Source organism: Bos mutus, chromosome 4 (assembly GCF_027580195.1).
Source record: "Bos mutus isolate GX-2022 chromosome 4, NWIPB_WYAK_1.1, whole genome shotgun sequence".
Classification (NCBI taxonomy): Eukaryota; Metazoa; Chordata; class Mammalia; order Artiodactyla; family Bovidae; genus Bos; species Bos mutus.
Genome location: NC_091620.1, coordinates 54,186,989 through 54,208,699, shown reverse-complemented (window position 1 = coordinate 54,208,699; position 21,711 = coordinate 54,186,989). Strand labels below are relative to the sequence as shown.

The following is a 21,711-nucleotide window of genomic DNA, read 5'->3' as shown; positions in this document are numbered from 1 at the left end:
AATGAAATTCCCCAAAGTTTAATTGCTTTTAACACTTTCTATGTGTGATTCGTCTTGTTATACAGTTTCTTTCTAAATAATATACTTCATCTCTATTTTTGACTCATTTTCAATAACTTATTGTTGAGTGCTTCACATATTCTAATTCCCTCACATGGATTAACTCATTTGATCTTCATGACACCTCTATAAATTATATTGCTATTAGTTTGCTTTTAAGGAAATTGAAGCATGGAGTTTGACTGACTTGCTTTAGGTTAGCCATTTTAAGCAGGGAAATAGGTAGAATATGAATCCAAGTCCTTCTGATTCCACTATAAACAATAAAGTTTAGCTAATTTACACTGCTACTCCACTCCCTTTGTCCTTACATATGTATGTATGTATCTATCTGCCTATCAGCTATCTAAACTTTCCTTGCTCAGTCTATCAGCTTTATTCAGTATCTTGCCAGATTTCTATTTAAGGTAAAGACATTGGTGCACTGTGCTTAATGTTTTCTATTTGCTTCCCCAGATCTAGTATCTTTTCTTTTCCACCCTACTCTATGGGTCCCATATGGACTGAATCAACGAGCTTCCTTGATATCTGGTATCATCTTGAGTTTGGCCCTGGAGATGGGAGAACGGCAAGGGAAGGAGTTTGGAGTGTTTATTTTTCCTCCTGCCTCCCTCCTGGGTCACCCATAGTTTGGTTACCTCCCTCTAAAAAAAGCCACAGCTTTCTGTGTAACTCTTCGTCCTAGGTTTTAGTCACTACTCCTTCCCCTGCCCTTGTAGTCCTGATAGTGGTAATTTCTCCCTAAAATTTCTAAACCTAGAATTTGGCACCATTCATTGTTGGTTTTAAGCTTGCTCATATGTTTATAGAAACCACTTCTCAGTCACCTAGGTTAGGTGCCATCTGTTTTCTTTTTGGAGGAAAGTCCGTATTCTTTCCTCCACCTTGTCTTCAGACTTTTCATTGACCACTTCCCAACAGATATAATTCTACCTTCAAAATGTTCAGTTTGATATTTCCAACAGTGCCAGAATTAAGCCTTCGTGTTTGCCTATTTGTTGATTCTCAAAGCTGAAAACGAATCCACAGCGTTTACACTGTTATGGCTGTGTAGACATGATTCACTGCAGTCTGTAGTGTGGTCCGGTGGCACTTACTTTTCTCTATACCCATTGCCACCAAACGGTATTAATTTTAAGACTTCTATTATTTGTATACTCCTCAAAAAGAAAAAGAGCCATCTGCCAATTAAATTATGACCTGCCATCAATTATAAAATATATCTTGATTTTAATGAAAAATTGTTCATGTTGAAACTGAGGAAATATTCTGGTCAACTCTTCTCTTGTCTTCTTGACTGGTTCTTGAGCAGCTTTCAGCCTCGAGTCACAATCCATTTTATAGCCTGTTGTTATTACTCTCATGCACCAACCATGTGTCCTCCAACCGCAGAGGGGTCATTTCAAAGTTGTATGGTACAGTATTTAAGAGTACAGATTCTGGTACTAGCTGACCTGAATTTGAAACCTGGAACCCCTTTTTACTATGGGGCTATGGAAAGATACTTAACATTTCTGTCTTACAGTTTCTTCGTCTAATAATTAGAAGTAGTAATAATGCCCAACTCAGTGGTTATTTTGAGAATTAAAAGATGTAATACACGTGAAATACCCAGGACAGTACCCATCACACTGTGACTGTCTACCTTAAATTTAATGGAAGTGCTCTGTGAGTGGTCTCCTTCAGGGGTCTCTTGCTGCTTGGTACTCAGAGTAGCATCTCCAGTCCTCCTCCAAATGATGGAGGGACACAGAGCAGGGCCTTACTGCTCCCCAGTGAAATATCTTCAGCAGTCTTCTCTCTGTGACTTGGCTCCTCTTAAAATACACGATGGGTTCACGAGCTGTGTAACTGGGCCCTACAATTTCCTTAGAAAAGTTGCAGGTACAAATTTGTCACATACTGACTTTGTATCTAATAGCTATCTTTTTTAGGACCTCAGTAAAAACTAAGATGGGGCGAGTCCAGTTCTAACCACCTGTTACGTCTATATAATACACTCCTTGGATCTGTCTTCCTTGACATTTTGTTTATTATATCCATTCCATTTTTCCACTTTATTCTTAAACAATTTCTCACACATGTCTTCTACTTTTTATTCAGCTATTTTTTTCTAGTATTCAATCTGTCACCTACTGTCTTCATTGTATTTTTTGAATTATATTTTAATTTTTCTATTAGCATTTTGCTTTAACTATATTTTAAATGGTTGTTTTATAGCCTCACAGTGTACTTAAATTTAATACCTTACTATTTCACATAAGATGTAAAAACTCTGAGCTGTATTGATCCATTTACCAGCCTCCCCATACTCCAAGCTAAAATTGTCATAGGTATTATGTTGGTGTTTGGTATAAACATCACAGTTCACTGTCTATCATTAGTCTGAAGCGCTTCCTTTAGCATTGTTTACAGTACAGTTATGCTGATAATGTTAGCTTTCTTTTTTCTAAAATTTCTTTTATCTTTATTTTCCTTCCTGAAGGACATTTTTGCTGCATACAGAATCTGGTTGACAGTTACTGCCTGCTGGTCTCCATCATTTCTAATGAAAAGTTTTCATTCACTCAAATTTTATTCCCTATATACACCATGTAATTTTTATGTCCCTGTTTGAATATTTTCTCATTATAATTTTGACACTAAGTATAGTTTTCTGTGTACTTTTCATACATGGGAATTGCTGAGTTTCTTGAGTCTGTAAATGTGAATCTTTGAATGAATTTGGGAAATTTTCCATAATTACTTCTTTAGATTTTATTCCTGCCCAGTTCTCTCCATTCTCTCCTTCTCTGACTGCAATTTCATGTATATTTGAACTTTTGATGTTGTCCCACAGGCTCCTAAGACTCAGATAATTTTTTTCATGTGATTTTTAATGTCTTTTTTCTCCTGTTCTTCAGTTTATTGGATACTTTCTATTGGAATCAAGTTCCCAAGTCTTTATTTTCTCATTTAAAATAAAGCTCATCAGCTGTTAAGCCCATGCAGTAAGTTTTGTGTTTCAGAAAATATAGATTTTCACTTACAGGATTTCCATTTCATTTTTATTATAATTTGTATTTTGCTTTTTAGATTTTCTCATTTCATTAATTGTGAGCATATTTTTTCTTTCCATCCTTCAGCATGATTAGAATAAGCTCTTTAAGATACTTCTTCTGCTGATTCCAACATCTTGGTTTTCTCACAGTTTATCTCCATTAATTGCCTATTTCTTCAGCCTAAGTCATATTTTCTTATTTTTTTCTTCTATTTTCCAGTAATTTTTTTACTGTACCCAGACATTGTAAATGATATGATGTTTTAGCAGTCAGGAAAACTGGCTAGAATCAAAGTCCAATTGGAAATGTCATTTCACTCTTTTAGCTTTAGCTGAGGTTCTTAAAGGCTTCCTCACGCATGTTTAGTTTGACTAGCAATGTGAGTAGATTTCATACTTGGACTCTGAAGATTGTCCTCTAGACTCTCTCTTTTCTGGGATTTCTCCCCTCACTTTCCAGCTTTTGTTATTGCCCTAAACTCTGTCTTCTGATTTTTCTAGCTAGTAAGACTGATAATTTCTATAAAAATTTTTAGAGTGGTGTAAATTAGCTCTTGCTTTATACTAAGTGACCTAAAACAAAACAGGACATTCACTCAGTGGCATTCTTTTATCCCAAGTGTTGAAGCTTTCTGCACAGTCTGCCTGCTTTTGGTCACTCTCTAGTGACTTTAGGTTGCTTTGTTGAGAATTCAGAGTTATCTGTGGGAGGGTTGGCCATTGGGGGTTACTTCAGTTCATTCAGTTCAGTCATTCAGTCGTGTCCGACTCTTTGCGACCCCATGAATCACAGCACGCCAGGCCTCCCTGTCCATCACCAACTCCCGGAGTTCACTGAAACTCATGTCCATCAAGTCGGTGATGCCATCCAGCCATCTCATCCTCTGTCGTCCCCTTCTCCTCCTGCCCCCAATCCCTCCCAGCATCAGGATCTTTTCCAATGAGTCAACTCTTCACGTCAGGTGGCCAAAGTACTGGAGTTTCAGCTTCAGCATCAGTCCTTCCAGTGAACACCCAGGACTGATCTCCCTCAGGATGGACTGGTTGGATCTCCTTGAAGTCCAAGGGACTCCTCAAGAGTCTTCTCCAACACCACAGTTCAAAAGCACCAATTCTTCAGCACTCAGCTTTCTTCACAGTCCAACTCTCACATCCATACATGACCACAGGAAAAACCATAGCCTTGACTAGATAGACCTTTGTTGGCAAAGTAATATCTCTGTTTTTGAATATGCTATCTAGGTTGGTCATAACTTTCCTTTCAAGGAGTAAATGTCTTTTAATTTCATGGCTGCAATCACCATCTGCAATGATTTTGGAGCCCAAGAAAAAAAAAGTCTACACTGTTTCCACTGTTTCCCCATCTATTTCCCATGAAGTGATGGGACCAGATGCCATGATCTTACTTTTCTGAATGTTGAGCTTTAAGCCAACTTTTTCACTCTCCTCTTTCACTTTCATCAAGAGGCTTTTGAGTTCCTCTTCACTTTCTGCCATAAGGGTGGTGTCATCTGCATATTTGAGGTTATTGATATTTCTCTGGGCAATCTTGATTCCAGCTTGTGCTTCCTCCAGCCCAGTGTTTCTCATGATGTACTCTGAATAGAAGTTAAATAAGCAAGGTGACAATATACAGCCTTGACGTACTCCTTTTCCTATTTGGAACCAGTCTGTTGTTCCATGTCCAGTTCTAATTGTTGCTTCCTGACCTGCATATAGGTTTCTCAAGAGGCAGGTCAGGAGGTCTGGTATTCCCATCTCTTTCAGAATTTTCCACAGTTTATTGTGATCCACACAGTCAAAGGCTTTGGCATAGTCCATAAAGCAGAAATAGATGTTTTTCTGGAACTCTCTTGCTTTTTCCATGATCCAGCGGATGTTGGCAATTTGATCTCTTAGTCATTATTAAAAACAGAATCAGACACTGTGTATTTTACCTGAAAGGAATGGTTACTTACTAGAGGTTGTTCGCGTACATAGAAGCAGTGTCTTCATGCATCTCACTGAGGATATTCATCTCTGAGGATCCTTAATGATTCTTTGTAGTCATTCTTTCATTTGTGGGTGTTTCTTGAAATAGCCTGTAATTGTGAACTACTAGATATTGTGGTAATTTTTGTGTTTGCTGACATTAAAAAGTGACATGAAAGGTATACTTTGCCTAATTTGAGAGTTAACTTAGATTCTTTTGAAAATTATGACCATAACATGTACACTTAACTCTTTAAAATCTAGGTGAGCTCCTATTATAGATTCGTCTGCAACTTCACTCACAATATATCTCAAACAAACTCTTCAAGGATTCTAGAATATGAATGATTGATTTTGTTCTCAATTTTCTAATCACACAGTTATTTGTTTCCTTCTTATATTTATATTCTTTGTCATTCCAGTGATAATTTTTCAATGATAAAGGGAGGATGGTGCATTTGCAGGCTTGGGTCCTAACCTTTCATCAGAAGAAATTTTGCTCACTTTTTTAGGGAAATGTTAAATACACTTTTTATGCTAGTGTTCAGAGCATTGTACATGAGTAGATGAAGTATAAAATATCTTAAAACTAAGTGTTAAAGGTATTTGAAGAGTTCGTTACACGCCTTTGTCTATTTGTGTGTATCTGTGTGGCTTAATCTTGCCTGGAAAATCCATGGACAGAGGAGCCTGGTAGCCTGCAGTCCATGGGGTCACTAAGAGTCTGGAATGACTGACTGACTTCACTTTCACTTTTCACTTTCATTCATTGGTGAAGGAAATGGCAACCCACTCCAGTGTTCTTGCCTGGAGAATCCCAGGGACGAGGAAGCCTGGGGGGCTGCTGTCTCTGGGGTCACACAGAGTCGGACACGACTGAAGCGACAGCAGCAGCAGCAGCAGTGTGGCTTAAAACTATAACTTATTGTTGCTTCCCTGTTGGCTCAGACAGTAAAGAATCTGCCTGCAATGCGGGACCCCCAGGTTCAGTCCCTGGGTCAGGAAGACCCCCTGGAGAAGGAAATGGCAACCTTTCCTGGGGAATTCTTGCCTGGGGAATTCCATGGACAGAGGAGCCTGGTGAGCTACAATCCAAGGGGTCACAAAGAGTTGGTCACAACTGAGGGACAAACACTTTCACTTTCACACATGTGGCTTAAAACTAAAATTTATTATTACTTTCACGGTTCAATGGGCTGATTCAGCTCAGCTATGCATTTGTTGCTTGGATTGTCTCAGGCAGCTCCAGTCAGATAGCATCTGGGCTGGAGTCATTTGAAAGTCTGACTGGACTGGGTAACAAGGATGGTGTATTCACAGGGATACTCATTCAAAGTGGTCACACATGTGGCACACCCATGTGTTGCACTTTTCACACAGTATGAGGATCAGGTTCTCAGAAGAAATGTTCCAAGAGCAGGTATCTCAAGAGCCAGGAGTCAGTCGGATGGATTAAAGGATATGCTTGGAAGAGGCACAGCACCACTTCTTCCACATCCTGTTGGTCAAACAGTCCATGTGCCTTCATCTTTTGTGTAAAGTCATCTTTTGAACTTTGTGTCGATGTTCATTATTTCATATGTGCAAATATATATATAATATGCGCATATGCAATTTATGTACATATAATCCATTCATATATATATATATATATCAAAGTAATAGTTTCCTCTTTCCCCATTAATCAAGCTAGTTTTACTTATTTCTTCTCAGTCCTATTTTTCTTGGGTTAACAACACTGGTTTTGAAAGTAATAAAATCACATTTGCTTTACTAGAATTCATATTTTCTCCATTAGGTTAACCTTCACCCATCATAATTTGCTCTCTGAATCTGAGATTAAATGTAGATTAGCACTTTTGCGTAACTTTCTGAATCATTTTTCAGAATGACTGAGGTGACTTACATGATATCAGCAGACCTCTTAATTGAATGTCAAGGAAGGCAGTTCTTATCAGCAAGGGGACCTCCAGCTTCACTGAGAATCATTCAATTAGATGGAAAACAGATGCTTATTTCTGTCTTATAAACCTCAATGTAGGTTAGGTGGTAATTACTTCGAAGAGCAGGATAACAATTTATGTAATCAGCAGGACCCTATAATTACTAATGCATAATTTCTAAACAGCATTTAGCAAAATGAGGCCCATACATACACTTTGTAATGAAAAAGATGTGTTTGACACCACACTAAATTAAATTTAAAATTTGCATATTTTCTTCCAGGAAACACACGAGCTTCATCTGCTTTATTTTGCTTCACTAAACCCTGTCTACTTTTAGTTCTGTTATAGGATCATGGAAATGCTGAATCATAGTGATGGCTGAATGGCAGCATAAGACCCAGCAGTAGAGAAAGACTTCCTTCTCTGTTGTCTGGGATGATATAACATCAATCCAAGAGATGACTTGGAAAGTTACATCTAGGCAACTTGTTTCCATTGAGAGTTTAATATGACATTTATAGAATCACTTAATTTAGATTATAAGTGCCAGCAGAGAACTTAAAAATTATCTACACTTCTTTCTTTATCACAGATGGAAAAACTAAGGTCCACTAAGAGTTGACTCATTGGAAAAGACCCTGATGCTGGGAGGGATTGGGGGCAAGAGGAGAAGGAGACGACAGAGGATGAGATGGCTGGATGACATCACTGACTCAATGGACGTGAGTTTGGGTGAACTCTGGGAGTTGGCGATGGACAGGGAGGACTGGCGTGCTGCGATTCACGGGGTTGCAAAGAGTCAGATACGACTGAGCAACTGAAATGAACTGAAGTGAAATTGGTATGACTTGTGCAACAGCAAGCAACTGTCAGTAGGAGTAAGAACGTATTCACTCAGTCCCAGTTCTGTGTGAAATCCATTCCACTAGCCTATTCAGGTCATATAGTGTTTTTGTTAGATAGGACACAAACTATATCAGCCCCAGGAATATTGAACATTTCTGTAGTAATTATTTTGAAATTTACATGTACATATGCATTGCTAGTAGGCGTTTAATAGTAGTAGGTACAAGTAGTAGTAATAGTAGGTATCGCATCTCCTAAATAAGCTCCTATATAAGCTCTACATATTAAGAAAGTTGAGTACTAGTTCATTACATTTTCTTTCTGAAAGATGAAATTGTACACCTTGATGAAGTCTTACCTACAGTTTCTGAAGTCATGTCGACAGGATTGCTGGTCTCTTCTTCAAAGCTCTGGACCTGAGACACCAAAATATATCAATCTTATTAGAAATGCTTTCATAATAAATTCACTTAATTTGTTTAATCAACATATAATAAATATCGACTGGCTCCTACTAAGAGGATTAAACATAATATCTAACTTCAAAAAGCTAACAGGCTGCTGCAGGCAAGTGACATGTACAAGGCACTCATATCAAAGATTCAAAGAACTAAGGGAGATAAGATGAGGGAAAGAGGGGCCTCCTAGGTGGTCCAGCGGTTAAGATGCAGCACTTCCACTGCAGGAGGTGTGGGTTCCATCCCTGGCCAGGAAAATAAGGTCCTTCATGCTTGGCCAAAGGTTATAAAAGAAATAAATAATGGGGATTAGGATAAATGTTCAAATCAATTTGGAGAGCACTTGCATGTTTACAATGTTTTCATATTGACAGCTACAGAATCCATTACTCCATTCAATCAAGTCTCTTATGTCAATAAAAATTTAAAGCTTTATTCAAAAGAAAAAAGAAGGGGGAGGGGGAGGGAAAGATTATGTCTGGGTGGGAGGAATAGAGACCCTGCCTGGAGATGTGACATTTGAACTAAACTTACATAATATTATTACTATTAACCTAGGAAGCTTTTTTTTTGCTCCTAAAGAGCATTAACTATATTTGGAGAAAGCAAGTTATTTCCCATATTTAATTTTAGCTCTCTAAGGGATTTATTTACAACTTGGTAAATTTGTGGAGAGCAATTTAGGAAATTCATAACTCAGTTGCTATGTAAATCTTAGAAAGCTAAAAGAAAATCTGATTTCCAAATTAACAGGGTTGAATTTATTTTAAAAATTCTTTTTAGAAATTAATGAATACTACTCTTTAATGAGAATAAATCATTGCTAAAACTAAATCATAATTATTTCTTTAAAAATAATAACAGCTCACTACTGAAACTTGATAAATATAAAAAGTCAAAGAAGGTAAAAAAAATGGTTAGTGTTACTATTTTGGAGTGTGTCTTTGCAGGCTTTCTTTTAATACATTTGTTCTGGATAGAGTAATGTACTCAAATTTTTTCATTCAAAATTTGGAAGGACCTTTTCCCCTCATATTGTAAAATTTCTTTGAAAATACCACCTTTAATGAGTACACAATAGGCTATATTTTGAGGTACATTGATTTACTTAATGTTTCTCTTAATGAGGGAATGTTTTCTGGATTTTGAAAACAGAAATGCTGCTGAGATAAGTATCCTTGTACCTAAATCTAATCTACCTGCTAATGCACAGACAAAAAAGCCATGGGTTCAATCCCTGGGTCTGGAAGATCCCTTGGAGAAGGAAATAGCAACACACTCCAGTATTCTTGCCTGGAAAATTCCATGGACAGAGGAGACTGGCAGGGGACAATCCATGGGGTCGAAAAACAGTTCAACATGACTTAGCAGTTAAAATCTATTTCTGCTGCTAAGTCACTTCAGTCGTGTCTGACTCTGTGCGACCCCATAGATGGCAGCCCACCAGGCTCTGCCATCCCTGGGATTCTCCAGGCAAGAACACTGGAGAAGGAATTCCATTTCCTTCTCCAATGCATGAAAGTGAAAAGTGAAAGTGAAGTTGCTCAGTCGTGTCCGACCCTTAGCAACCCCATGGACTGCAGCCCACCCGGCTCCTCCATTCATGGAATTTTCCAGGCAAGAGTACTGGAGTGGGGTGCCATCACCTTCTCTGAAATCTATTTCTACATTTCATATTATTTATATGGGATTGATTTATGAATATCGAGGGCTGAATCAAATGATATGAACATTTTAAACATTGGGGTACACATGGCCAAAAATTACCTTTAACCCATGAATAAACAGGACATGAGAAAATGGCTCAGCAATGTAAGAAGAAATATTTATTCCTTATGTTTTAATCTTTCATATCTTTTTTTCAGAGAAGTTACTTTACACTTGTAATTGAGTAGATATAGTTCTTAACACTATTTTAATTGGTTTTGTAATTCAAACCAGTGTATACCATGTACATTTTTCAGTATAAGAAAATGTTTTGCTGTGAGCATTACCCTGGAGAAAAATCCACTTAGTGCAAAGTAAAGTATCTATTCATCTATTAAATAAAAGAACAATAACAAAAAAAGTCCCAATAACTTCAAGTGGAAACCAGGTATATTCCTGGGTCATTCCACCTGGGCCAAACTTACTAATAAATTTAAAAAATAAAACAAGAAATGATGATTACTTTGGGAACATTTCCCATCCAAATAAGATGTTGACTGGCATTATTTAATAATATGGGTAACATTCTCACATGAGTTCCAGAGAGAAGGATCCTTGTATATAAGCAAGAGGGAAGGTTAAAGACGTTATATTGCAGATACAAAGAAGCACCCTAAGAGAGTCTACAATTATAGAAGTTTCATAAGTATTAAATTCTCTTCATATATTTGGGAATTAAAAAAGAAAGGAACAAACTTAGTTTAGGTAAAACTAAACACAAAAATATGTTGATTTTTGCATTAAAATTATCTACGTACAACTTTGTTGGAATCATAATTTTGAGAATTGGCCAAATATTGCCATATTCAGTCTCTAGTAGTACTTTAATGAAAACATCAAAGATTGATCTGGAGGCAATTTGGCTAATCAGAGTTGAAATTCTGATAGGTAGATATTTAAGTACATTGGCTCATGTTTTAAATGCCATGAAAATCTGCCAATTTTGCACACATTTTTCATAATTAGATTTTTAAAATTTGCCATTAAAAATTACTATTAAATCTGGCATTAGCTCCTGTTTAAGCTACAATCTACCCAAGCCTCATTTAATGATATATTGGTATTGAGTGAAACAAATATTTTTTTCCCAGCCTGTGTGATGAAGATGTAGTATTTTAAATATATTTTTTAAGAAAACAAAATTCAAATAGTGAGTTTTTTAATATCATTTTGAAGGATCTCTCTGCTTTACATATACATACACCCTTTTACACAAATCTGGGTAAATATTAAAGAAATTTAAAAAACAAAGTTGGCTTCAAAGTTCAACAGGACATTCTGTCTTTATACAGAAGCCACTCATAGACTAAATTAATATTACCAAATACTTCTAATATTAATTTTACTCTTCTACAAATGTTTGCCAAGTTCTCACTATGTACCAAAAAATATGTGTGAGCTTTTTTTTTAATTTAGGCTTTTGTTAGTGCCCTAGTGTGTTCTCCCTTCCCATACCTATATATACTTATATCTATATCTGTATCTATATATATATCTTTTCCTTGAGTAATTGTCATAATTGTCATAAATGAATATTTGAAAGTATGTCCTGCAGGGACTAACATTCTTTTCTTAATTCTTTACATTGACTATGATGGTATTCATTTCTGCCTGTACTCTCACACTAGATGACATACAGTGAATTTTGTTTCTTTCTAAGTCAACCTAGTCTGAAGCAGAAGAAACTTAGGAGGGGGACAGTAGAGTCTAATGGGGCTTGTCAAGAGGCTAGAGTTTGGCGAAATTTCCCGTTTAGATCCTACGAAATAGGCAGCAGACTAACGACTTGCAGACTGTCTTGATTTTCTTTATAGTAATTTAACTATTAGCTTGGTAGTTAAATAAGTTTTGCAAGATGGAATAAAACAATATACTCTTTTTTAGAGCCATCTCAGTTTATACTCAAATTAGGGTATTTGACCAAAGCTCTGTTTTTTCCTCCGTTTATAATTTGTATTCATTTTTATGCTATGTGTTTTTTTTAAGATGTTTTGATACAGGCCATTTTAAAAATCTTTATTGAATTTGTTATCATATTACTTCTGTTTTATGTGTTGGTTTTTGGCCATGAGGCATATGGGATCTTAGCTCCCCAACCAGGGATCAAACCCATATTTCCCGCATTGGAAGGTGATGTCTTAACCACTGGGTCACCAGGGAAGTCTCTCTGCTACTGTTTTAAAATGAGATTAATATTGTAAGGTTCTTAAAATAATTTTTGACATAAGATGTATGCATACAAAAATATAGATAGATACTAGCATCATTAACAGTTATAAACTGAGGCAATTTCTATCTCTTTGTGGGATGGAGAGACCTACCAATAGGCATATTCATTCACCTAACTCAGTCTTCTTTTAAAGTTATTGTCAAGTTTCAACATCCTACAGTTTCCTTGGTTGTCTCTGCCCCATGGCTGGTTCAAACTTGTAGCTTTGGTGACAGAGCTGTCTTCACCCCTACCGTGTTGTTGGTTTCTGTGTCCATCCCTGGGGGCACTGTGGCTGCCTTGAGGGCAGAGTCTGTGCCCCGGAGCGTCATGCGTAATGGGTTTACATTTAGAGTGTCTCACACTCAGAGGGCTTGAAGAAAGCTGGCTTGACCTTAGGACTGGCATATAAATATTCTACCCTACTTCCAAACAATTTACATGGAAAGGGGGGAAAGACTTGCTCTTCTCTACTATCTTTGTAATTATTAAAGATCAGAGAAGTGAGTGAAAATGTGTATCTATTTGTAAAAAGACTTAGAAGTACAGTTGGGTAGGCCATCTAAATGATGAAAATTCACATGCGTGAATGAATATGGGATGAAGAGGCAAAGGGCATGTGTGAAATGGGGGTCAAGCTATGTCAGTATTAAATCCCAAAGCAAGCAAACAAAATACTATTAAACCCAAGTCCCTACTTCTTTTGTCCAAGGCTCTGCAGTAGGCATTGCAGAGGAAGTATTTTTAAGACATATTCTCTTGAGAATAAAACCTGGTCCTGAAGGAGATTTTAGTCCAACAGGGGAGATGTCATCAATACCCACACACATGCACACACACACACACACACACACACACACACACACACACACACACACACACAGAAAATTTAGTGTAACAGGCTCTCCCTGCCAAGGCTATAGAACACAGAGGAGGATTGGTGGGCAAGCTTCACTGAGTGGGAAGTACTTGAACTGACCTTCAAAGAAGGTGAAACATGGAAAGTTAGAGAGCAGACAAAAACATACTGAGACACATAATAAGACACTGAGGAAAAGTAAAGTCAAAAATAACCAGTGAATTCAACTGTGAGCAAGAAAAGGAAAAGAAATAAGAGAAAGCAAAGGCTGGTTTCATGCTGGTTGAGTTCTGACTGAAGCAACAAGAAGGACCTTAGACCAAATAGAAGTTTGGAATGATAGCATGTATTGCTGAGGGCTGAAAGATGAAAGGGTTACATGAGGGCTGGAAGGCGAAAGATGCCGTGGTGAAAGTTCCCTCACTTAGACGTGAACACACTGACCTCTTCCATTTCGAAGGAGTCCGGTGCTTTGCCTGAAAGACGGGACAAGCTCTTGAATTTATTAGTCTGAATTGAATTCTCCTTTCGAGTTCTGTCCTTGACTGACCCCTCAGCCACACAGGAAGGAGGAGCCTGCTTGGTCAGCATGGATGACTGAGGCCCCTGTTTGCTCAGAAGAGCTTGGGGAGGATGATGAGGTGTCAAGCTGTCACAGGCTTGAGGAGACCAATGCTCTGCCGAAGGAGACCAATGACTTTGGACATATTTCTTTGTCACAGCTGATACCTGTGCTCCATGCTCCCTTGTGTCTGTAGAGGTGATAGAAAATTTGTCTGTTGTCTTCAGTGACTCTGATGCTCCCAGATTATAATCCTTTCTAATGGTCTGCTTTGAGCCTTTCCTAAAAAGTTCACCTATTCTTCTTCGATGTTCTTTGGCTTGACTCACTGAGGTTCTTTGCACACTTTTCCCTTCATCTTCCTCTTCAGCTTTGTTCTGCAGGATGTTAACATCGTTCAGCAAAGACGAGAAAGTGCTGGCCACGTGATCCAGTATTTCTAGCTGTCGGAAACGACCTGAATAATTCAAGAAACACACAATATTTAGTTTCAGTGAAACTGCATTAATGTAGTAAAAACTGAAGAGATTGAACACACTTGATTTTCAAGATGGGAAGGAGTTTACATTTCTGAAACTCAAGTTTTCCCTTAATATATATATCACTGGTTACTGTGGACAAGATTCCCCTATATAACAAAGTATCACTGTGTTATAGGGAAAGCGAATACTTTTTATATTTAGTAGAATATACATAACTATATAGATTCAAATACTTCCTATGTGTTAAACTATAAAAACTACAGACAAGGATGAATCTTGAGATTAATCTCATGTGTTTAAGTAAATGGCAGAGTAAACTCATTTCCTTCATATGAAGTAAGCTTGAAGATTCTTCCATAGCTTGAGACAGTCCCTATCATCACCATTATTACCTCCATCATCTCCAGCTACATCGGGGGTCCCCAACTTCTGGGATCTAATGTCTGATGATCTGAGGTGGAGCTAATGTATTAATAATAGAAATAAAGTGCACAATAAGTATAATGTGCTTGAATCATCCTGAAACCATCCCCCTCCCCTGCCTTGGTATGCGGAAAAACTGTCTTCCACAAAACTGGTTCCTGGTGTCAAAAAGACTGGGGACCACTGAATTCTACACCCTTCACTTGAGAGTGTGGAGGCGTCATGACATACGGAGTCAGAAGGCCTGGATCCAAATTCCAGATCAGCCAATATCTGGAAGTATGACCACAAAGTAAATGAATTAATAGATTCATGGTGTTTAGCCCTGTGCCTGGCACATAGTAAATGGCCAGTTTCTTATCTGGAGAATGAAGTAACAGTACCAGTCTTATGTATCTCTCACATCTGTTGGGAAAAGCACAATGCTAAATAGATATCAGCTAAAATTACAAATGTGCTCAGCTCAGAAAGGGAGTATATTGTCCTTAGTCTTCTAACAGAAGATAGTCGTTAAGGTGAAAATCCATTTACCTTTCCAAGCAAGCCAGCTCCTCAACTTCTAAGTCTTCCTGGATGATCTGTCCTCACTCATCCAGGCGATATGCAAGAACTGGCTTGATTAGTATGAGAGAGATCTAATGCAACAAGGGCTATCTGGGGACTATTTAGAAAAAACATTGTAAAAAATATTTTTGTATCTCCAGATAATAAAACCACAGTAATGGAAATGGAACACTCTTTTAAATTACAGAACCTTCTCTCAACACCAATGGTACATGCAGGGTTGCATAGATCAGCAGTGATCAAGGGCCCCATTGGTGTAGAAACTGTTCCGTATTCTGTTTGCACCATCATAGCAATGGTACAGACGTCTCCATTAGGCAATCATTGTGCCTATTTGTGTCCTTCACTTGAAAATGGAGATACTGACTATTCATCCCTCTAGTTCAATGTGATGGGCTTCTTATGGAGGACGATGATATTCTGTTGAGGCCTAGAGAAACTCTTGGGTTCCAGATGTTTTCAGAAACATTCTGGTTATACTTCCCACTTAAATTTAGTTGTAAGCTTAAGAACATGATTGAATCATCATTCCATTTTTATGATTGTGTTAGCATCCATTCTATAGAAGATTTTAATACTTAGACAAAGCCTGTCAATTTTAATGGGTTCAGGTAATTCAGAGAACATAACAGCGTGAAGTGTCGGATGAGGATTTTTGTTTGTTTGTTTGTTTTGCTTTGGGGAACACTGAACAATGAACCAGTTCTCACCCCTTCAAGTTTGAACTTTTTGTACTGACTTTGAATGAGACATACTTTTCCATTCTGTCTTTGGGACAACCAACTAATTTTATTATTGCTTATTTTGCGTTTGACCTTCTCAGCTTTCTTGAGTTGAAAGTGTATTAGTAAGTGTTGAGTGAGAATAGTGACCATGCACTGTTAGCACAGGGCTAAGCGGTGGAAATAAGAGGGGGCCAGCAGTTACAGGATCGGGGGCTGACTTCTCGTTTCCCTATGATCCATGTGTCAATTTCATCTGTGAAATGTTTACTTCACAGATCAGCTCAAACAGTCCTCAAATATCGGTAAGTGTTGCTATTCTCCCCAAATCAAGAATAGATCAAGAATTTTGCATCTCTGTGCAGCTTGGAGAAGGAGACAACAAAGGATGATATTAATTTCTTCTAAAGGTAAAGAACCATTAGTTTGCAACACCTGCAGTTTTGCGTACTCTTTTTAAAAAATGTTATTGCTGAGATTTTGGACACCCATTTCACCCATGTGAAAACAGAGGAGACAGAAACTGAGATGAAAAACCTAAGCAAAACGTCTGTTCCAGATGTCTATTTGAGAGAAACACTTCATTTCTCTTGACTTTTCTTTCAGTGAATTTATTTAGAAGAGTTTATTTCGTTAATAGAAATTTGGCAGGTTCCCAGTCCAGAATTCTGTGAACTATTCCATGGAGGAGATATTCTTCAAGGCTCCTCTAAGAGAGGTTCTATATGGAAATGATTTTGAAAACACTGCACTGCACTCCCTCCAGGGAACTGAGAGTACAACTCAGCATATTAAACAAATCTTGCAGTAAATAAACTTGTTTAACTGCAAGCCATCTTTCTCCCGAATTGTTTGAGTACAGTACACATACCCCAAGAATAAGCTCAGTTGTGTCCTAGACAGTAATATTTCACTGACCACCAGCTGGAAAAAAATTGTAGCATGCATGATAACTATAAGATTTAAGTATGCATTAATCACTCAGTCATGTCCTACTCTTTGAGATTCCATAGACTGTAGCCTTCCAGGCTCCTCTGTCCATGGAATTCTCTAGGCAAGAATACTGGAGTGGGTAGCCATCCCCTTCTCCAGGGGATCTTCTCAGCAACGGGATTGAACCCGGGTCTCCTGAATTGCAGGCAGATTCTTTACCATCTGAGTCACCAAGGAAGTCTAGTTAATCCACAAATCTGAGATATGACATATGCATAATTACCAATCACAGCTTATGGTGGATAAGAGTGTTCCAAGCCTCATAAATGAGAAAATTAAGGTTTCACTTAGTGACCCATGATAAGTTTGCCAAATTCTGGGTTCTCTGACCTCTGGGTATGTGGCTACAGTATGTATTAGTGCTATTTACCAGTATAGTATTATCTTCTCTGCATGTAGTAGGATTGCACATCGTCACCCTTTTGGAGTTAAGTGTGGCCACATGATTTATTTTGGACAATAAATCTGAACACACTTGATATGTATAAGTTCTGAGCAGGAGGCTTTAAGGCCTAGTGCCTGGTGTGCTGCAGTCCATAGGGTCACAAAGAGTTGGATGCAACTTACCAACTGAACAACAACAAGTGGTTCTCTATTTCTACCTTTTCCCTGTTACTGCCAGCCAGTATGTTCCACACAGTGGAGTCAAGTCCATGGATAAGGAAAACATCATGGAACAGATCTCTCTTCCTCCTCATGGATGTAGCCAGCCAGGCTCATCTGTCCATGGGATTCTCCAGGCAAGAATACTGGAGTGGGTAGCCATTTCCTTTTCCAGGGATCTTCCTGACCCAGGGACTGAAACTGAGGCTCCTGCATTGCAGGCAGATTCTTTACCATCTTAGCCATCAGGGAAGCCCATCTTCCCCCTCATGTATATACCAATCCACAGTGAACACAGAGAGTTATCAAGACATAAGCCTGTTTCTGTCTGAAGCCACTGAGCTCTGGGAGTTGATTGCTACTGCATAGATCTCCTGGCCCATCCCTCCTAGTACTGTGGTTCATCTGACTTCTCATAGCCACTGCTGAGATTCTGATGCCAAGTGGTCCTCACTTACTGTACAAGTTAGGGTTCTCAGTGTCCATTCGCTGCTTTTGAGCTTCAAGAAAAACACGGATGTTGATTCCTCTGGCTGCTGAGCCACAACCCAGGAATCTGGCTGGGATTCGAGTGCAGATGTCTGGTTCATCAGCACCAAACCCCAGATCCAAGAGAATCTCCACTGGATCTTTTTCCCAAAATTCCAGCCATTCCGGAATGCTGCAGTGAAAATATGAATATCTTTATCCAGTAACAGTTCATTTAACCAAAAGTCATTTTTTCCCTAGTCACTTCACCCACTCAATCTTCCAGATATTTAGTAAAGGAGGAATCTGAATAGACAAAAACAGATGGTGTATTTACTAGAGCTCGTATATACTTCCTCAAAGGATAGTCCGTTACCCGCACTCAGGGACTGCTTGTCTGTACTTTACAATGAATTTACTTAACAGGTTTCCATTTCACAACATGGAAATGTTCAATTAGATGGAGCAAGGAGATTGTGGGACAAAAACCAGAAGCAGTGGAGTGATACCCACAAAAAATGGTAGATGATGTCAATATGAAACAGAAGGAAAAAAAATCCTGAAAACAGTAGAATATTTTAAAAGAGAGATATTTTAAAAGAATATTTAAATTATTAAATATTAAAATAATTAAAAAGAGTATCAGTCAGGGGCATCCCTAGTCACACAAATTTGTTGAGGATATCACTAAATGGACACTGCAAGTCTGATCACAAACAATGAGTTTAAGTCCCTAGGTGGGGTTAAAATATGTTCTGTATTTTTTTGGACTTGGCTGAAAAGAAGTATTTTTTTCAAGTTGTTCTATTCAGTGTTGGCACTTAAAATGATGCCCTTCAGTTATCTGGAAATTATATTTATATATACCACCTCACTTTCTAATCACTGAACTTTTTAGTGACTATGCTAGTGACTCTTTAAAACTCATGGACTCCGTGGGAACCAGAACTTTTCATCAGGTTTTCTTAGGTTCATCTTTAAAAGCTTCTGTTTACCTTTACATGCAAGTCTAGGGAGCTTATCTGAGATAGCTTGGATAATTTTACTTTCATGATGCCAGCATTTAAATTGGATTAACTACAATTCATTTATTTAGCCATCCACACATTCAACAATAGCCACCTCTAGTCTCAGTTGGCAGGCCACCCAGCATCACGTTCCAACATCAAGTTCACACTTTCTTATGTGACATAGAGATCTTGTGCTTTGCCTCCTGATTCTACCAAGGAAGAAAAGACAAGCCAAGAACTACTACTGTGGGGCTTACATGGCTCAGGCTGGATCTTTTAATTATTGGAAAGAACTGGTGAACTGGGGGTGCCAATCATTTGATATTATAGAAAAAAATTTGAGGGAGAAAAAACTCCTACAAAAAAATCTAAAGTTTGAATGAAAGATTTAATTTTTTATTTATTGACTTCATCTACAAATTTTTATCTTACTCATTTATACAAATATTCATTGAATGTCTGTCATGCGTCTCAGCTAGGCACCCAGGGGACAAAAAAGAACAAAAATAACATAATCTTGTTTTCTAGTGGCTCACATTCTCATGGCCAAGAATATAAGTATTGATTGATTTGTCATTAAAAAATATTTTCTACATCATTAACTTTTTATCTATATTTACCCATGTAAGAAAAACATAAAATACATTCACCTTGTTATGAATTATAATATCTTACATAAGGGTCTCTCTCCCCTTGGTTATTACCCCTTCCAATCCTGACTCCCTTCCTACTGAATTTTTGTGTATCCTCCTAGGCATTTTTTTTTATATAGTTACATATATGCTTTATAGTTTTCATTTGTTGGCTTTATAAACAGTAACTTATGCTATGTATCTTTCTGCATCTTGATTTTTTTCCTCTTAAAATATTACTTAAAGATCATTATAAGTTAGTAAAATTGTCTCTGTCTATTTCTTTTATCACTATGTGGAATTCCATAAAATGGGTGAGCCAATAGTTCATCTGGCCATTTCCCCAATGATAGATATTTAGTGCAACTTCACTGACTTTCACATGGTTCTTGCAGGTCGGAGTTTGGAAATCCTATATTCATTCTCTCACCGATTCATTCAACAAGTATTTCTCAAGTGCCTGTTTGTAATTTCATGAAACCCACTGTTGCACAAAACGATTTCTCTGGGTAAAAAGTGCCTGGAAATCACATACCTTTGTGGTATACTGGCAGCAGAATGGCAAGAGTTGAAACTGGTCCCTCTGGAGAGAGTGGGAGTTTCTGAAAACTGATGCAGAGATCTGCAGTTGGGGGAAATACCACTGATGAGTGTGTTGATTTAGAGAGTCCCCTGGGAGGTCACTGTGACTCTTTCCCTTCCAGAGCAAACACTTGCATTTCCTCTTCATTTCTCATCATCTCATAATGGCCACATCTTCGAAGAAGAGACTGCAGGCAGCGGAGGAATTGCTCCCCTCTTTAAGAGCGTTGTGTTACAGAAGGTGTGAGAATTTAGGTGTTAGGTGCCCGCTAGTGCTCATTACAAAGGTGACAGAATGTCTCACTTTTGACAGATGGCAAATCACTGGGGAACCTTTCAGGAAAACAGCTTTGCAAGGCACTAACTTTCAGGAAGAAGTTAAGATTATGGGATGAAAGAGGTACGGTAAGCATCTCTTTCAGAGGTCACTGAAGCATCTTCCCTTAATGGTGGAGGATTTCATATTGCATAGTTAACATTCCCCAGGTGCTGTCATCCATGTGCAACTCTAGCGAACTCCTTTATTCTGTGTGTGTGCTCAGTTTGCTTAGTTGTTTCCGACTCTTTTGAGACCCCATAGACTGTACCCTGTCCATGGGATTCTCCAGGCAAGAATACTGGAGTAGGTTGCCATTTCCTCCTCCAAGGGATCTTCCTGACCCAGGGATTGAACCTGTGTCTCCTTCATTGGCAGGTGGATTCTTTACCATTGAGCCACCTGGGGTCCCCTTTACTATAGTAAAAGCGAAAATGTGTGTCTCTCTATCCTAATAGGCAGTACAAGTCACTTGAAAGTGTTTCCAAACAGAATAGAACTGTTACAGTTCACTTTTATATAGCTTAGATATACTATAACTCATCTAGTTTCATCAAATATAATAGAAGTTGGCAAAAAATTATAATTTATTGAAGAATACAATGTTGATATCAATTATCCCAAGGCGACCAAATTATCTTACATGGGCTCCTGAATTTGCCTTAGTCCTGTCCATGTTTGGTAAGAATAGCTGGGCACTACCTATCTTTGTTCAATTGCTTCTCTGCCTAAGGCTGAGAAAGTGCACATTTCTGAAAAATAAAGATTCTGTTTTAATAGATGATTGAGCTTTCTGGGAGCCTTGGAGGGGCTTCCCTGGTGGCTCTGCTGCTGCTACTAAGTCACTTCAGTCATGTCCGACTCTGTGCGACCCCATAGACGCCAGCCCACCAGGCTCCTCTGTACCTGGGATTCTCCAGGCAAGAACACTGAAGTGGGTTGCCGTTTCCTTCTCCAATGCATGGGCTCAGACAGTATATAATCCGCCTGCAATGCAGGAGATGTGGGTTTGATCCTTGGATGGGGAAGATCCCCTGGAGAAGAGAATGGCTTCTTACTCCAGTATTCTTGCCTGGAGAATCCCATGGACAGAGGAGCCTGGTGAGCTGCAGTCCATGGGGTATAAAGAGATGGACACGACTGAGCGACTAACACTTTCACTTTTCTTGGAAGACAGACAGAAGATACCTTTCACTTCCTGCCTCCTCTCAGTGTGTCCTAGCCCTGCCACAATTTTTGTTTCACTCTGTGTTTGAGA

The 21,711-nt window shown here is 38.3% G+C and overlaps 1 protein-coding gene across 2 annotated transcripts in view; it reads right to left on the bottom strand.

Moving 5' to 3' along the window:
* ITPRID1 (ITPR interacting domain containing 1) overlaps positions 1 to 21,711 on the bottom strand; it is a 136,654-nt gene that overhangs the window by 64,993 nt on the left and 49,950 nt on the right. For both annotated transcript variants that reach the window (XM_070369501.1, XM_005889132.2), the window contains exons 7-10: positions 20,091 to 20,177; positions 17,904 to 18,106; positions 13,541 to 14,115; positions 8,222 to 8,279 (exon numbers count right to left, since the gene is read on the bottom strand). In XM_070369501.1, coding sequence (XP_070225602.1) covers positions 8,222 to 8,279; positions 13,541 to 14,115; positions 17,904 to 18,106; positions 20,091 to 20,177 — 923 coding nt within the window. The remainder of the gene's footprint in view (positions 1 to 8,221; positions 8,280 to 13,540; positions 14,116 to 17,903; positions 18,107 to 20,090; positions 20,178 to 21,711) is intronic.